Source organism: Triticum aestivum, chromosome 5B, assembly GCF_018294505.1.
Source record: "Triticum aestivum cultivar Chinese Spring chromosome 5B, IWGSC CS RefSeq v2.1, whole genome shotgun sequence".
Taxonomy (NCBI): Eukaryota; Viridiplantae; Streptophyta; class Magnoliopsida; order Poales; family Poaceae; genus Triticum; species Triticum aestivum.
The window spans coordinates 430,145,624-430,159,716 of NC_057807.1; the positions used below are offsets into that span (position 1 = coordinate 430,145,624).

Below are 14,093 nucleotides of genomic sequence, written 5' to 3' on the forward strand. Positions count from 1 at the left end.
GTACCTTGCCATGGTTTTGGCAAGCGGGTACAATAGTAATCTAGGAGTAGATCAATGGACAGCGGTCAAAATTATCCTTAGTGTAGGACTAAGGAAATGTTTCTCGGTGATGGGGGTGATAAAGAGTTCGTCGTAAAAAGTTATGTCGATGCAAGCTTTTACACCGACCCAGATGACTCTAAGTCTCAGTCTGGATATATATTGAAAGTGGGAGCAATTAGCTAGAGTAGCACCATGTAGAGCATTGAAGACATAGAATATTTGCAAAATACATACGGCTCTGAATGTGACAGACCCGTTGACTAAACTTCTCTCACAAGCAAAACATGATCACACCTTAGTACTCTTTGGGTGTTAATCACATAGCGATGTGAACTAGATTATTGACTCTAGTAAACCCTTTGGGTGTTGGTCACATGACGATGTGAGCTATGGGGGTTAATCACATACAGATGTGAATATTTGTGTTAAATCACATGGTGATGTGAACTAGATTATTGACTCTAGTGCAAGTGGGAGACTGAAGGAAATATGCCCTAGAGGCAATAATGAAGTTATTACTTATTTCCTTATTTCATGATAAATGTTTATTATTCATGCTAGAATTGTATTAACCAAAAACTTAGTACATGTGTGAATACATAGACAAACAGAGTGTCACTAGTATGCCTCTACTTGACTAGCTCATTGAATCAAAGATGGTTAAGTTTCCTAACCATAGACATGAGTTGTCATTTGATTAACGGGATCACATCATTAGAGAATGATGTGATTGACTTGACCCATTCCGTTAGCATAGCACTTGATCGTTTAGTATGTTGATATTGCTTTCTTCATGACTTATACATGTTCCTATGACTATGAGATTATGCAACTCCCAAATACCGGAGGAAACACTTTGTGTGCTACCAAACGTCACAATGTAACTGGGTGATTATAAAGGTGCTCTACAGGTGTCTCCGATGGTACTTGTTGATTTGGCATAGATCAAGATTAGGATTTGTCACTCCGATTGTCGGAGAAGTATCTCTTGGCCCTCTCGGTAATGCACATCACTATAAGCCTTGCAAGCAATGTGACTAATGAGTTAGTTGCGGGATGATGCATTACGAAACGAGTAAAGAGACTTGCCGGTAATGAGATTGAACTAGGTATTGAGATACCGATGATCGAATCTCGGGCAAGTAACATACCGATGACAAAGGGAACAACGTATGTTGTTATGTGATGTCTACTACACAACCTTCTTCTTGTAGACGTTGTTGGGCCTGCAAGTGCACATGTTTGTAGGACAGTAGAAAATTTCCCTCAAGTGGATGACCTAAGGTTTATCAATCCGTAGGAGGCGTAGGATGAAAACGGTCTCTCTCAAGCAAACCCTGCAACCAAATAACAAAGAGTCTCTTGTGTCCTCAACACACCCAATACAATGGCAAATTGTATAGGTGCACTAGTTCGGCGAAGAGATGGTGATACAAGTGCAAAATAGATAGTAGATAAAGGTTTTTGTAATCTGAAATAATAAAAACAGCAAGGTAACTAAAGATAAAAGTGAGCGTAAACGGTATTGCAATGATAGGAAACGAGGCCTAGGGTTCATACTTTCACTAGTGCAAGTTCTCTCAACAATAATAACATAGATAGATCATATAACAAGCCCTCAACATGCAACAAAGAGTCACTCCAAAGCCACTAATAGCGGAGAACATACGAAGAGATTATGGTAGGGTACGAAACCACCTCAAAGTTATCCTTTCTGTTCTATCTATTCAAGAGTTCGTAGTAAAATAACATAAAGCTATTCTTTCTGCTCAATCCATCATAGAGTTCATACTAGAATAACACCTTAAGACACAAATCAACCAAAACCCAAATGTCACCTAGATACTCCATTGTCACCTCAAGTATCCGTGGGCATGATTATAAGATATGCGTCACACAATCTCAGATTCATCCAACCAACATAAAAGTACTTCAAAGAGTGCCCCAAAGCTACTACTGGAGAGTCAAGAACGTGTGCCAACCCCTATGCATAGGTTCCCAATGTCACGAAACCCGCAAGTTGATCACCAAAACATACATCAAGTGGATCAATAGAATAACCCATTGTCACCACGGTTATCCCACGCAAGACATACATCAAGTGTTCTCATAAAAGACTCAATCCGATAAAATAACTTCAAAGGGGAAACTCAATTCATCACAAGAGAGTAGAAGGGGAGAAACATCATAAGATACAACTACAATAGCAAAGCTCGGGATACATCAAGATCATGCCATAGAGGGAACACGAGAGAGAACACGAGAGAGAGAGATCAAACACATAGCTACTGGTACATACCCTCAGCCCCAAGGGTGAACTACTCCCTCCTCGTCATGGATAGCGCCGGGATGATGAAGATGGCCGCCGGTGAAGGATCCCCCCTCCGGCAGGGTGCCGGGAAGGGCTCCCGAGAGGTTTTTGGTGGCTACAGAGGCTTGCAGCGGCGGAACTCCCGATCTATCTTCTGTTTTGGAAGTTTTAGGGTACATAGGTATATATGGGTGCAAGGGGTACGTCGGTGGAGCTACGGGGGCCCCACGAGGCAGGGGGGCACGCCCTCCACACTCGTGAGCACCTCCCGTATCTTCTGACATGGGGTCCAAGTCCATTAGGTGGGTTTCCTTTCAAAAATAACTTCTCCAGTTGATTTCGTTCCGTTTTGACTCCGTCTGATATTCCTTTTCCTCGAAACACTAAAATAGGCATAAAACAGCAAATCTGGGCTGGGCCTCCGGTTAATAGGTTAGTCCCGAAAATAATATAGAAGTGGATAATAAAGCCCAATATTGCCTAAAATAGTAGATAATATAGCATGGAGCAATAAAAAATTATAGATACATTGGAGACGTATCAAGCATCCCCAAGCTTAATTCCTGCTCGTCCTCGAGTAGGTAAATGATAAAAAAGAATTTTTGATGCGGAGTTCTACTTGGCATAATTTCAATGTAATTCTTCTTAATTGTAGTATGAATATTCAGATCTGAAAGATTCAAGACAAAAGTTCATATTGACATAAAAATAATAATACTTCAAGCATACTAACTAAGCAATTATGTCTTCTCAAAATAACATGGCCAAAGAAAGTTATCCCTACAAAATCATATAGTCTGGCTATGCTCCATCTTCCCCACACAAAATATTTAAATCATGCACAACCCCGATGAAAAGCCAAGCAATTGTTTCATACTTTAATAATCTCAAACTCTTTCAACTTTCACGCAATACATGAGCGTGAGCCATGGACATAGCACTATATGTGGAATAGAATGGTGGTTGTGGAGAAGACAAAAGGAGGGAAGATAGTCTCACATCAACTAGGCGTATCAACGGGCTATGGAGATGCCCATCAATAGATATCAATGTGAGTGAGTAGGGATTGCCATGCAACGGATGCACTAGAGCTATAAGTATATGAAAGCTCAACAAAAAGAAACTAAGTGGGTGTGCATCCAACTCGCTTGCTCACGAAGACCTAGGGCATTTTGAGGAAGCCCATCATTGGAATATACAAGCCAAGTTCTATAATGAAAGATTCCCACTAGTATATGAAAGTGATAAAACGAGAGACTCTCTATTGTGAAGATCATGGTGCTACTTTGAAGCACAAGTGTGGTAAAAGGATAGTAACATTGTCCCTTCTCTCTTTTTCTCTCATTTTTTTGTTTTTTTGTTTGGGCCTTTTGTCTTTTTTTATGGCCTCTTTTTTTTTCGTCCGGAGTCTCATCCCGACTTATGGGGGAATCATAGTCTCCATCATCCTTTCCTCACCGGGACAATGCTCTAATAATGATGATCATCACACTATTATTTTTCTTACAACTCGATACTTAGAACAAAATATGACTCTATATGAATGCCTCAGGCGGTGTACCGGGATATGCAATGACTCATGAGCGACATGTATGAAAGAATTATGAATGGTGGCTTTGCCACAAATACAATGTCAACTACATGATCATGCTAGCAATATGACAATGACAGAGCGTGTCATAATAAACGGAACGGTGGAAAGTTTCATGGCAATATATCTCGGAATGGCTATGGAAATGCCATGATAGGTAGGTATGGTGGCTGTTTTGAGGAAGGTATATGGTGGGTGTATGGTACCGGCGAAAAGTTGCGCAGCACAAGAGAGGCTAGCAATAATGGAAGGGTGAAAGGGTGCGTATAATCCATGGACTCAACATTAATCAAAAGAACTCATGCACTTGTTGCAAAAATTTAGAAGTCATCAAAAACCAAAGGACTACGCGCATGCTCCTAGGGGGATAGATTGGTAGGAAAAGACCATCGCTCGTCCCCGACCGCCACTCATAAGGAAGACAATCAATAAAATTGTGCTCCAACTTCATCACAAAGCGGTTCACCATACGTGCATGCTACGGGAATCACAAACTTCAACACAAGCATTCTTTAAATTCATAATCACCCAACTAGCATCACTTTGATATTATCACCTCCATATCTCAAAACAATTATCAAGCATCAAACTTATCTTAGTATTCAACACACTCAAAAGAAAGTTTCACATATCTTGAATACCAAGTATATTAATGTTAAGCAAATTACCATGCTATTAAAGACTCTCAAAATAATATAAGTGAAGCATGAGAGTTCATCTGTTTCTTGAAAATAAAACCACCACTGTGCTCTAAAAGATATAAGTGAAGTGCTAGAGCAAAAATTATCACGCTCAAAAGATATAAGTGAAGCACTAAGAGCAATAACAAAAACTACTCCGAAAGATATAAGTGAAGATAAATGAGTAGTCGAATAATTATGAAACTATGTGAAGACTCTCCCATTTAATAATTTCAGATCTTGATACTTTATTCAAACAGCAAGCAAAGCTAAAGAAAACTACATTGCAAGGATAGCACAACTCATGTGTGGAAGCAAAAACTTAGGCTCAACCGATACTAACCGATAGTTGTTGAAGAAGAAAGGTGGGATGCCTACCGGGGCATCCCCAAGCTTAGATGCTTGAGACTTCTTGAAATATTATCTTGGGGTGCCTTGGGCATTCCCAAGCTTGAACTTTTGTGTCTCCTTAATTCCTCTCATATCATGGTTTCTCTTTTTATCAAAAGCTTCATTCACAACAAACTCAACAAGAACTCGTGAGATAAGTTAGTATAAACCAATGCAAAACCTTATCATTTTATACTGTAACAAATCACTTAAATTATTATTCAACATTGAATACTAAATGCCTCTGCATATTTAATACTCCAATCCTCAAATAGAATCATTAAACAAGCAAACATATGCAAATAATGCAAACATAACAGCAATCTGCCAAAACAGTATAGTCTGTAGAATGCAAGAGTATCAATACTTCCCTGACTCCAAAAATTATGAACTAAAATTCCCACTGTAATAAATTTATCAGAGCTTAATATTCAAAAATATTCAACATTATACGACTTTTCTAGGGAATTTTTGCAACAGCGGTAAACTTTCTGTTTTCAAACAGCAACATGTATACTAGCAAAATAAGCATGGCAAAGGCTATCCTTGACATTTTTATTGAACCTAAAGATGCAAAACATTATTATAACTAACAGCAGGCAAAAAATAACAAAATAAAATGATGCTCCAAGCAAAACACATATCATGTGGTGAATAAAAATATAGCTCCAAGTAAAGTTACCGATGAACGAAGACGAAAGAGGGGATGCCATCCGGGGCATCCCCAAGCTTAGGCTCTTGGTTGTCCTTGAATATTACCTTGGGGTGCCTTGGGAATCCCCAAGCTTAGGCTATTTCCACTCCTTATTCCATAGTCCATCGAATCTTTACCCAAAACTTGAAAACTTCAACCACACAAAACTCAAACAAAACTCGTAAGCTCCGTTAGTATAAGAAAATAAAACCACCACTTATGTACTGTAATGAACTCATTATAAATTCATATTGGTGTAATATATACTGTATTCTAACTTCTCTATGGTTCATACCCTCCGATACTACTCATAGATTCATCAAAATAAGCAAATAACACAATGAAAACAGAATCTGTCAAAAACAGAACAGTCTGTAGTAATCTGTATCAAACATATACTTATGGAACTCAAAAATTCTGAAATAAATTGCTGGACCTGAGTAATTTGTCTATTAATCATCTGCAAAAAGAATCAACCTAAAAGCACTCTCCAGTAAAAAATGTCAGCTAATCTCGTGAGCGCTAAAGTTTCTATTTTTTACAGCAAGATCACATAAACTTCACCCAAGTCTTCCAAAAGGTTCTACTTGGAACTTTATTGAAACAAAAGCTATAAAACATGATTACTACAGTAGCATAATCATGTGTACACACAAAAACAGTAAGGATAAATATTGGGTTGTCTCCCAACAAGCGCTTTTCTTTAATGCCTTTCTAGCTAGGCATGATGATGGCAATGATGCTCACATAAAAGATAAGAATTGAAACATAAAGAGAGCATCATGAAGCATATGAATAGCACATTTAATCCTAACCCACTTCCTATGCATAGGGATTTTGTTAGCAAACAACTTATGGGAACAATAATCAACAAGCATAGGAAGGTAAAACAAGCATAGCTTCAAAAATTTAAGCACATAGAGAGGAAACTTGATGTTATTGCAATTCCTACAAGCATATATTCCCCCCACATAATAATTTTCAGTAGCATCATGAATGAATTCAACAATATAACCAGTACCTAAAGCATTATTTTCATGATCTACAAGCATAGAAAACTTACTACTCTCAACATGAGCAAATTTCTTCTCATGAATAGTAGTGGGAGCAAACTCAACAAAATAACTATCATGTGATTGAAAATTAAGATCAAGATGACACATTTCATGGTTATCATTATTCTTTAAAGCATACGTGTCATCACAATAATCATCATAGATAGGAGGCATGCTTTCATCATAGTAAATTTGCTCATCAAAGCTTGGGGGACAAAAAATATCATCTCCATCAAACATAGCTTCCCCAAGCTTGTGGCTTTGCATATCATTAGCATCATGGGTATTCAGGGAATTCATACTAACAACATTGCAATCATGCTCATCATTCACATATTTTATGCCAAGCATTCTATGTAATTCTTTTTCTAGCACTTGAGCACAATTATCCTTTCCATCATTCTCACGAAAGATATTAAAAAGATGAAGCGTATGAGACAAACTTAACTCCATTTTTTGGTAGTTTTCTTTTATAAACTAAACTAGTGATAAAACAAGAAACAAAAAGATTCAATTGCAAGATCTAAAGATATACTTTCAAGCGCTAACCTCTCCGGCAACGGCGCCAGAAAAGAGCTTGCTGTCTACTACACAACCTTCTTCTTGTAGACGTTGTTAGGCCTGGAAGTGCACAGGTTTGTAGGACAGTAGCAAATTTCCCTCAAGTGGATGACCTAAGGTTTATCAATCCGTAGGAGGCGTAGGATGAAAATGGTCTCTCTCAAGCAAACCCTGCAACCAAATAACAAAGAGTCTCTAGTGTCCTCAACACACCCAATACAATGGCAAATTGTATAGGTGCACTAGTTCGGCGAAGAGATGGTGATACAAGTGCAAAATAGATAGTAGATAAAGGTTTTTGTAATCTGAAATAATAAAAACAGCAAGGTAACTAAAGATAAAAGTGAGCGTAAACGGTATTGCAATGATAGGAAACGAGGCCTAGGGTTCATACTTTCACTAGTGCAAGTTCTCTCAACAATAATAACATAGATAGATCATATAACAAGCCCTCAACATGCAGCAAAGAGTCACTCCAAAGCCACTAATAGCGGAGAACATACGAAGAGATTATGGTAGGGTACGAAACCACCTCAAAGTTATCCTTTTTGTTCTATCTATTCAAGAGTTCGTAGTAAAATAACATAAAGCTATTCTTTCCGCTCAATCCATCATAGAGTTCATACTAGAATAACACCTTAAGACACAAATCAACCAAAACCCTAATGTCACCTAGATACTCCATTGTCACCTCAAGTATCCGTGGGCATGATTATACGATATGCGTCACACAATCTCAGATTCATCCAACCAACATAAAAGTACTTCAAAGAGTGCCCCAAAGCTACTACCGGAGAGTCAAGAACGTGTGCCAACCCCTATGCATAGGTTCCCAATGTCACGAAACCCGCAAGTTGATCACCAAAACATACATCAAGTGGATCAATAGAATAACCCGTTGTCACCACGGTTATCCCACACAAGACATACATCAAGTGTTCTCATAAAAGACTCAATCCGATAAAATAACTTCAAAGGGGAAACTCAATTCATCACAAGAGAGTAGAAGGGGAGAAACATCATAAGATGCAACTACAATAGAAAAGCTCGGGATACATCAAGATCGTGCCATAGAGGGAACACGAGAGAGAACATGAGAGAGAGAGATCAAACACATAGCTACTAGTACACACCCTCAGCCCTGAGGGTGAACTACTCCCTCCTCGTCATGGATAGCGTCGGGATGATGAAGATGGCCACCGGTGAAGGATCCCCCTCCGGCAGGGTGCCGGGAAGGGCTCCCGAGAGGTTTTTGGTGGCTACAGAGGCTTGCGGCGGTGGAACTCCCGATCTATCTTCTGTTTTGGAAGTTTTAGGGTACGTAGGTATATATGGGTGCAAGGGGTACGTCGGTGGAGCTACGGGGGCCCCACAAGGCAGGGGGCGTGCCCTAGGGGCGTGGGCGCCCCCCCACCCTCGTGAGCACCTCCCGTATCTTCTGACGTGGGGTCCAAGTCCATCAGGTGGGTTTCCTTCCAAAAATAACTTCTCTAGTTGATTTCGTTCCGTTTTGACTCCGTCTGATATTCCTTTTTCATCGAAACACTGAAATAGGCATAAAACAACAAATCTGGGCTGGGCCTCCGGTTAATAGGTTAGTCCCAAAAATAATATAAAAGTGGATAATAAAGCGCAATATTGCCTAAAACAGTAGATAATATAGCATGGAGCAATCAAAAATTATAGATACGTTGGAGATGTATCATTATGCGGTTTGACCGATAAAGATCTTCGTAGAATATGTTGGAGCCAATATGAGCATCCAGGTTCCGCTATTGGTTATTGACCGGAGATGAGTCTCGGTCATGTCTACATAGTTCTCGAACCCGTAGGGTCCGCACGCTTAACGTTCTGTGACGATTTGTATTACGAGTTATATGTGATTTGATGACCAAAGTTTGTCCGGAGTCCCAAATGAGATCGGGGACATGACGAGAAGTCTCGAAATGGTCGAGCTGTAAAGATCGATATATTGAAAGGTTATATTCGGACATCGGAAAGGTTCCAAGTGATTCAGGTATTTTTCGGAGTACCGGAGAGTTACGGGAATTCGCCGGGAGAAGTATTGGGCCTTATTGGGCCATACGGGAAAGAGAGAGGGGCTGCTTAGGGCAGGCCGCGCCCCCCAAGGCCTAGTCCGAATTAGACTAGGGGGAGGGGCGGCGCCCCCTCCTTCCTTCTCTTCTCTATTCCCTTTCCTTCTCTCCTACTCCTACTGCTTGGAAGAGGGGAATCCTACTCCCGGTGGGAGTAGGACTCCCCTTGGGGTGCGCCTAGGAGGTCGGCCTCCTCCCCCTCCTACACTCCTTTATATACGGGGGAAGGGGGCACCCCATGGACACACAAGTTGATCGTTGATCTTTTAGCCGTGTGTGGTGCCCCCCTCCACCATAATCCACCTCGGTCATATCGTTGCGGTGCTTAGGCGAAGCCCTGCATCGGTAGCTTCATCAACACCGTCATCACGTCGTCGTGCTAAGGGAACTCTCCCTCAAAGCTCTACTAGATCGTGAGTTCGTGGGACGTCACCGAGCTGAACGTGTGCAGATCGCGGAGGTGCCGTACGTTCGGTACTAGGATCAGTCGATCATGAAGACATACGACTACATCAACCGTGTTGTCATAACGCTTCCGCTTACAGTCTACGAGGGTACGTGGGTGACACTCTCCCCTCTTGTTGCTATGCATCACCATGATCTTGCGTGTGCATAGGATTTTTTTTGAAATTACTACGTTCCCCAACACTTCTTCATTGAGTGCTCGCTCGGTGACCGCAAGAAGTTCGAGCACACCATGAAAGTGTGCTTTGAACTTCAGTAGCATCGATGACATGCACAAGAAGGCCTATGATGTGATGAAGAAGGCTACGCCGGACGGGCTAAAGACACTGATTCTGGACCCAGCCAAGGGCGTGATGTCAGTGGACATCCCGCTTTGGGCCATGAATCAGTCAGACTCCAACGACGCTAGACAGCGGGCAAGATGGGCCAAGTACAGTCAGTACAAGGCGCCTCAAGACTAGCGTGCCACAACATACTGGAGTAGCACGTTCGAGTCGCCAGAGGCCGACAACGACGAGATGCAGATGGTGGCCAGGGCGCTAGTGCAAGACCCATCGTTCTTGAGGAAGACGATCAGGAAGAAAATAAGATGGCTACGCCCCCCCCCCCCCCGCGCCGCCGCTCGACGCGACTCCAGGGTCGCTGCGGCTAGACTAGAAAGTTTACCCCAATCCCCACCCCCAATGTAATTGAAAAATAACCTATGAACCCTAGTAGTCGTCGATGCAGATTGATGGCAATCCTCCACCCCCGATGTGTTCAACCCCCCCCCCCATAACTCTTCAATCACGTGCTCTAATCTAATCTAGCTCGAGTCGAAAACGGTGAATGTATAGAGAGGACGAGGTCTTACCGCCATGCCGATGCGCTTCGGTGGAGGTCTGCAGTCGCTCCAGTGGTTGCCGCCGCCGTCTTGGATCGATTCGCACTAGAGCTCAAGTGGTCACTGCCGTCGGTGTGAGTGGGGAATAGGGGAGAGAGCAGTGAGGAAAGGAGGTGAGGGTAATTTATGACGACGCGTCTGAAAACAACGCGACTTCTCAAGACCGCACCCACGCGTGCAACCGCCCAACCCACGTGCCTAGGGGTGCATCGCGCGGGTCTGGCTCCACAGAAACGGCCAATTTGGGTGTTCCTCTGAATGCAGGCCCAGAGGTGCTTTAATGTTCGTGCTATGCAGACCCAGCAGTGAATGCGGTTAACCAAACGGACTATTTTCTTTCCATGCGGGCCTGGCTAAGGTAAATGCAGCCTATCAAACACGTCCTTAGCAAGACATTTGGTTTCAAAGCAGACTGTAGAAATATAACTAATCCAACACACGTGTACGTAGTGGTAGATAAGGACTAATCACAACACACACGTAAGTACAGTAGATAAGATTTGTTTTCGCATCAAAAAAATAAGATTTGTTTCTACTCACACTGTTGTGTTGGTCCCACGCTAGCAATTTAATGCTGACTCGGACCCTTGCATGATTAAGCACAGCAGCTACCAACCACACCACACCACACTACATTTCTCACGCGCAAATCGTCTCGTGGTTCCTTTCTTCCCCTCCGTCCACCCAAAGCTTCCGCTCTTCGAATCGGTCCTCCAATCCATGGCGACGCTCGCCCTGCCGCCCACCGCCGCCACCCTGCCGGCCGAGGAAGACCCGCGGTACGACCTCCTTCCTTCTCTCTGATTCTTCTCAATTCATGGTTGATTCGGGAATGAAATTTGATGCCCCACTTTTTTTTTTCTGATTTGTGCGATGTTCCTCTTCCGGTGCAGCACAGGCGAGAAGCCATCTGCCGACGACTCTGCCGCGGATCCGAGCGACATCGACTCCGGGTACGTCTCTTCGGTTATTTTGCGCGCTGGGCTCAAGTCAACCCGTGGATTTTGTGTAAGATGGTTCGATTGATCTCTGTTTATAGGTGGGTTTTCCTCGGGAAGTCTGATGTAGTGCCGGCGGACCAGGCCGCGGCCGCCATCGATGCCGCGGGTCACCGACGCCTCGGCTTCTCGCCACTGCCGATGTTACCTATCTGGTAGGGATTTACGGACTCAGTCCCACATACTGTACCTCTGTAATATGTACGCCTCCTGTGAGATGAATCGCGGGTTCGCGACTGATCATCCCTTCTCTCATGCTCTTTTTCTCAGGGTGCAGATGGTGCTCGGAGGCGTAGTCTACACGGCCGTGCCGTTCTACAAGAGGGCCAGACAGCTTGAAGGTAAACACATACACTCCAATACTACTATTTCGTCTCGATTTTGATCAACGCGGTACGACTACCAATCCGGCAGACAGCTTAGAAATTAATTGACAGAACCTCTATGGATTGGCAACACATGAACAATAGATAGGCACTGAAAGAGGGATGGATTTCAGACACCAACTCATCAATTCGGATACAAGTTCTTGGGATCAAACTAATTCTGCAAAGTAGCTAGGGTTCTAAGCTAGACCACACCTGATATTAATCCTGCAAAGTCATATTCTTCAGTCGACAGAAGGTTCAGACTTTCAGAGTCCTGGCATTAATCTTGCAAAGTCCATGAGTTCATGAATAATTTTTTCTTGGCATTGGCATTTGAAATCAAGCTCTCGCTGAAATCATTGATTTGTAATATTAGACAAGGCGATTGAAAACGTGGAAACTGCTTTGGATGTTTTGGAGCGTGCCTCTGAGGTGACGGAGAAGTTCGCTGCTAATGTGGCCAATTCCCTACCGGAGGATGGGTCCCTGCACAAGTTGGCCGAGGAGCTTGAGTACATTGCGGAGGAAGTCGATAAGGATGCACACAAGGCTGAAGTCATGATTAAGAAGGTTCGTGGTGACTTATTCATGTTCCTACTTGATGATGTCCTTGCTTACGTTATATACACATTTTAAGGATAATAAACAAGTATGCATGATGTTCTTGCTTACATTGTATACATACATTTGAAGGATAATAAACAAGTATGCATATTCAAAAAATAATAATAAACAAGTATACATGTGTGAACATTGAATTTTAGTGAAAGCTACTCATAGGAATAGCATTATATGGAACTATACAATAGCAATTTCCGACCAATTCAGTCTATTCCTGGCTTTAAGTTAGTTGTTGCTTGTAAGGAACCAAGGAATTATTCAATAACATTTCTGCAGTTCTGCTGCTACTGCAAACAGAAGCATTGGAAGACTTTGGGATGGGGAAAGCATGTGATTACTTTACTTGGTAGTGAAAATAGACTGTTTCTATGGTTTCTCTCCAAACACGCCTTTGATAGCTCAATTTCATATATTGTGCAGTCATGCAGCTAAAATCGAATTGTACTAACCTTCCATCCTGTTAAAGACAGTTTTGTCTCTACCGTCCCTACTACCATGCATTACGAAACTTCCCTGCTGACCCTCTAGTCATTGCAGATTGAAGCGCTCAGCGACAAGATCGACGCCGCGGTGGAGCCTGTCATCGAAAACCTCGAGGAGGAGTTCAAGCCAAATCCAGCATCCCACGCTGGATCAGACGCCGAGAAATGACCGTTCACATAAATAGGAGGAAAACACTGCCCAAAGTGTCCCCTGTTGTACATATATTGCTGTTTTTTCTTTCCTTCTTTCTAAGTGCCAACTTGTAAATATGTTCGTTGTGCCCTATGAACTAGAAGGACCCCATGGTTACAGTAAGAAATGGTGGTGGTGTGCTTGGTGCCCGGATCTGAAGCACCCTGTAATCCTGATAATAGTAAGAACACTGCATCTGAAGAATGGATATGTTTCTGTATGCACTACATTTCCACCCAGTACATTCTGCGGTTACGTGCCTAGATAGTACTGAGTACTGTATTCTATGGAGTACGCTGAGGGCACACATCATAATTGTTTGGCAGGTGCAACTACTCAGGCGCAGTGTTCCGACTTCGGAGCGATGGTAATTGTATGCCAGACCACTGTGCTAAGTAGGCCTGTGCCTTGTTGATTGACCTCAGACTACCTATAGTGGAGAGTAACTTAGAGCAACTTTAGCGCAGCGACTCATTTCGTCTACGCGTGTCTGTTTGGGTCTAAACAGGGCCAACATGATGACCCAAACGGATGCGTGTCTCGCCTAGTCCTTCCCCTGGCCCGTCAGTCGGTGGCACATTGGCCATTCCATCTTTCTCCCATTGATAGCCAGCACACCCGAGCGTCCCACTTGTGGCCGCCACCGCCCAGTTTCGGTACCCA

At 42.8% G+C, this 14,093-nt stretch overlaps 1 protein-coding gene across 1 annotated transcript; it reads left to right on the forward strand.

Moving 5' to 3' along the window:
• The first annotated feature begins 11,378 nt into the window (after positions 1–11,378).
• Positions 11,379–13,650, forward strand: LOC123112269 (uncharacterized). The gene is made up of 6 exons (XM_044533217.1): positions 11,379–11,547; positions 11,662–11,721; positions 11,808–11,921; positions 12,037–12,107; positions 12,511–12,704; positions 13,293–13,650. Exons 1-6 carry the CDS (start codon positions 11,489–11,491, stop codon positions 13,404–13,406), a joined length of 612 nt encoding a protein of 203 aa, XP_044389152.1. The 5' UTR covers positions 11,379–11,488; the 3' UTR covers positions 13,407–13,650.
• Positions 13,651–14,093: the final 443 nt, after the last annotated feature.

Coding starts and splice junctions, on each gene's coding strand:
- LOC123112269 (XM_044533217.1), top strand. CDS start 11,489: ATGGCGACGCTCGCCCTGCCGCCCACCGCCGCCACCCTGCCGGCCGAG. Junction 11,722..11,807: donor CCGAGCGACATCGACTCCGG/GTACGTCTCTTC, acceptor CTCTGTTTATAG/GTGGGTTTTCCTCGGGAAGT. Junction 12,108..12,510: donor GAGGGCCAGACAGCTTGAAG/GTAAACACATAC, acceptor TTGTAATATTAG/ACAAGGCGATTGAAAACGTG.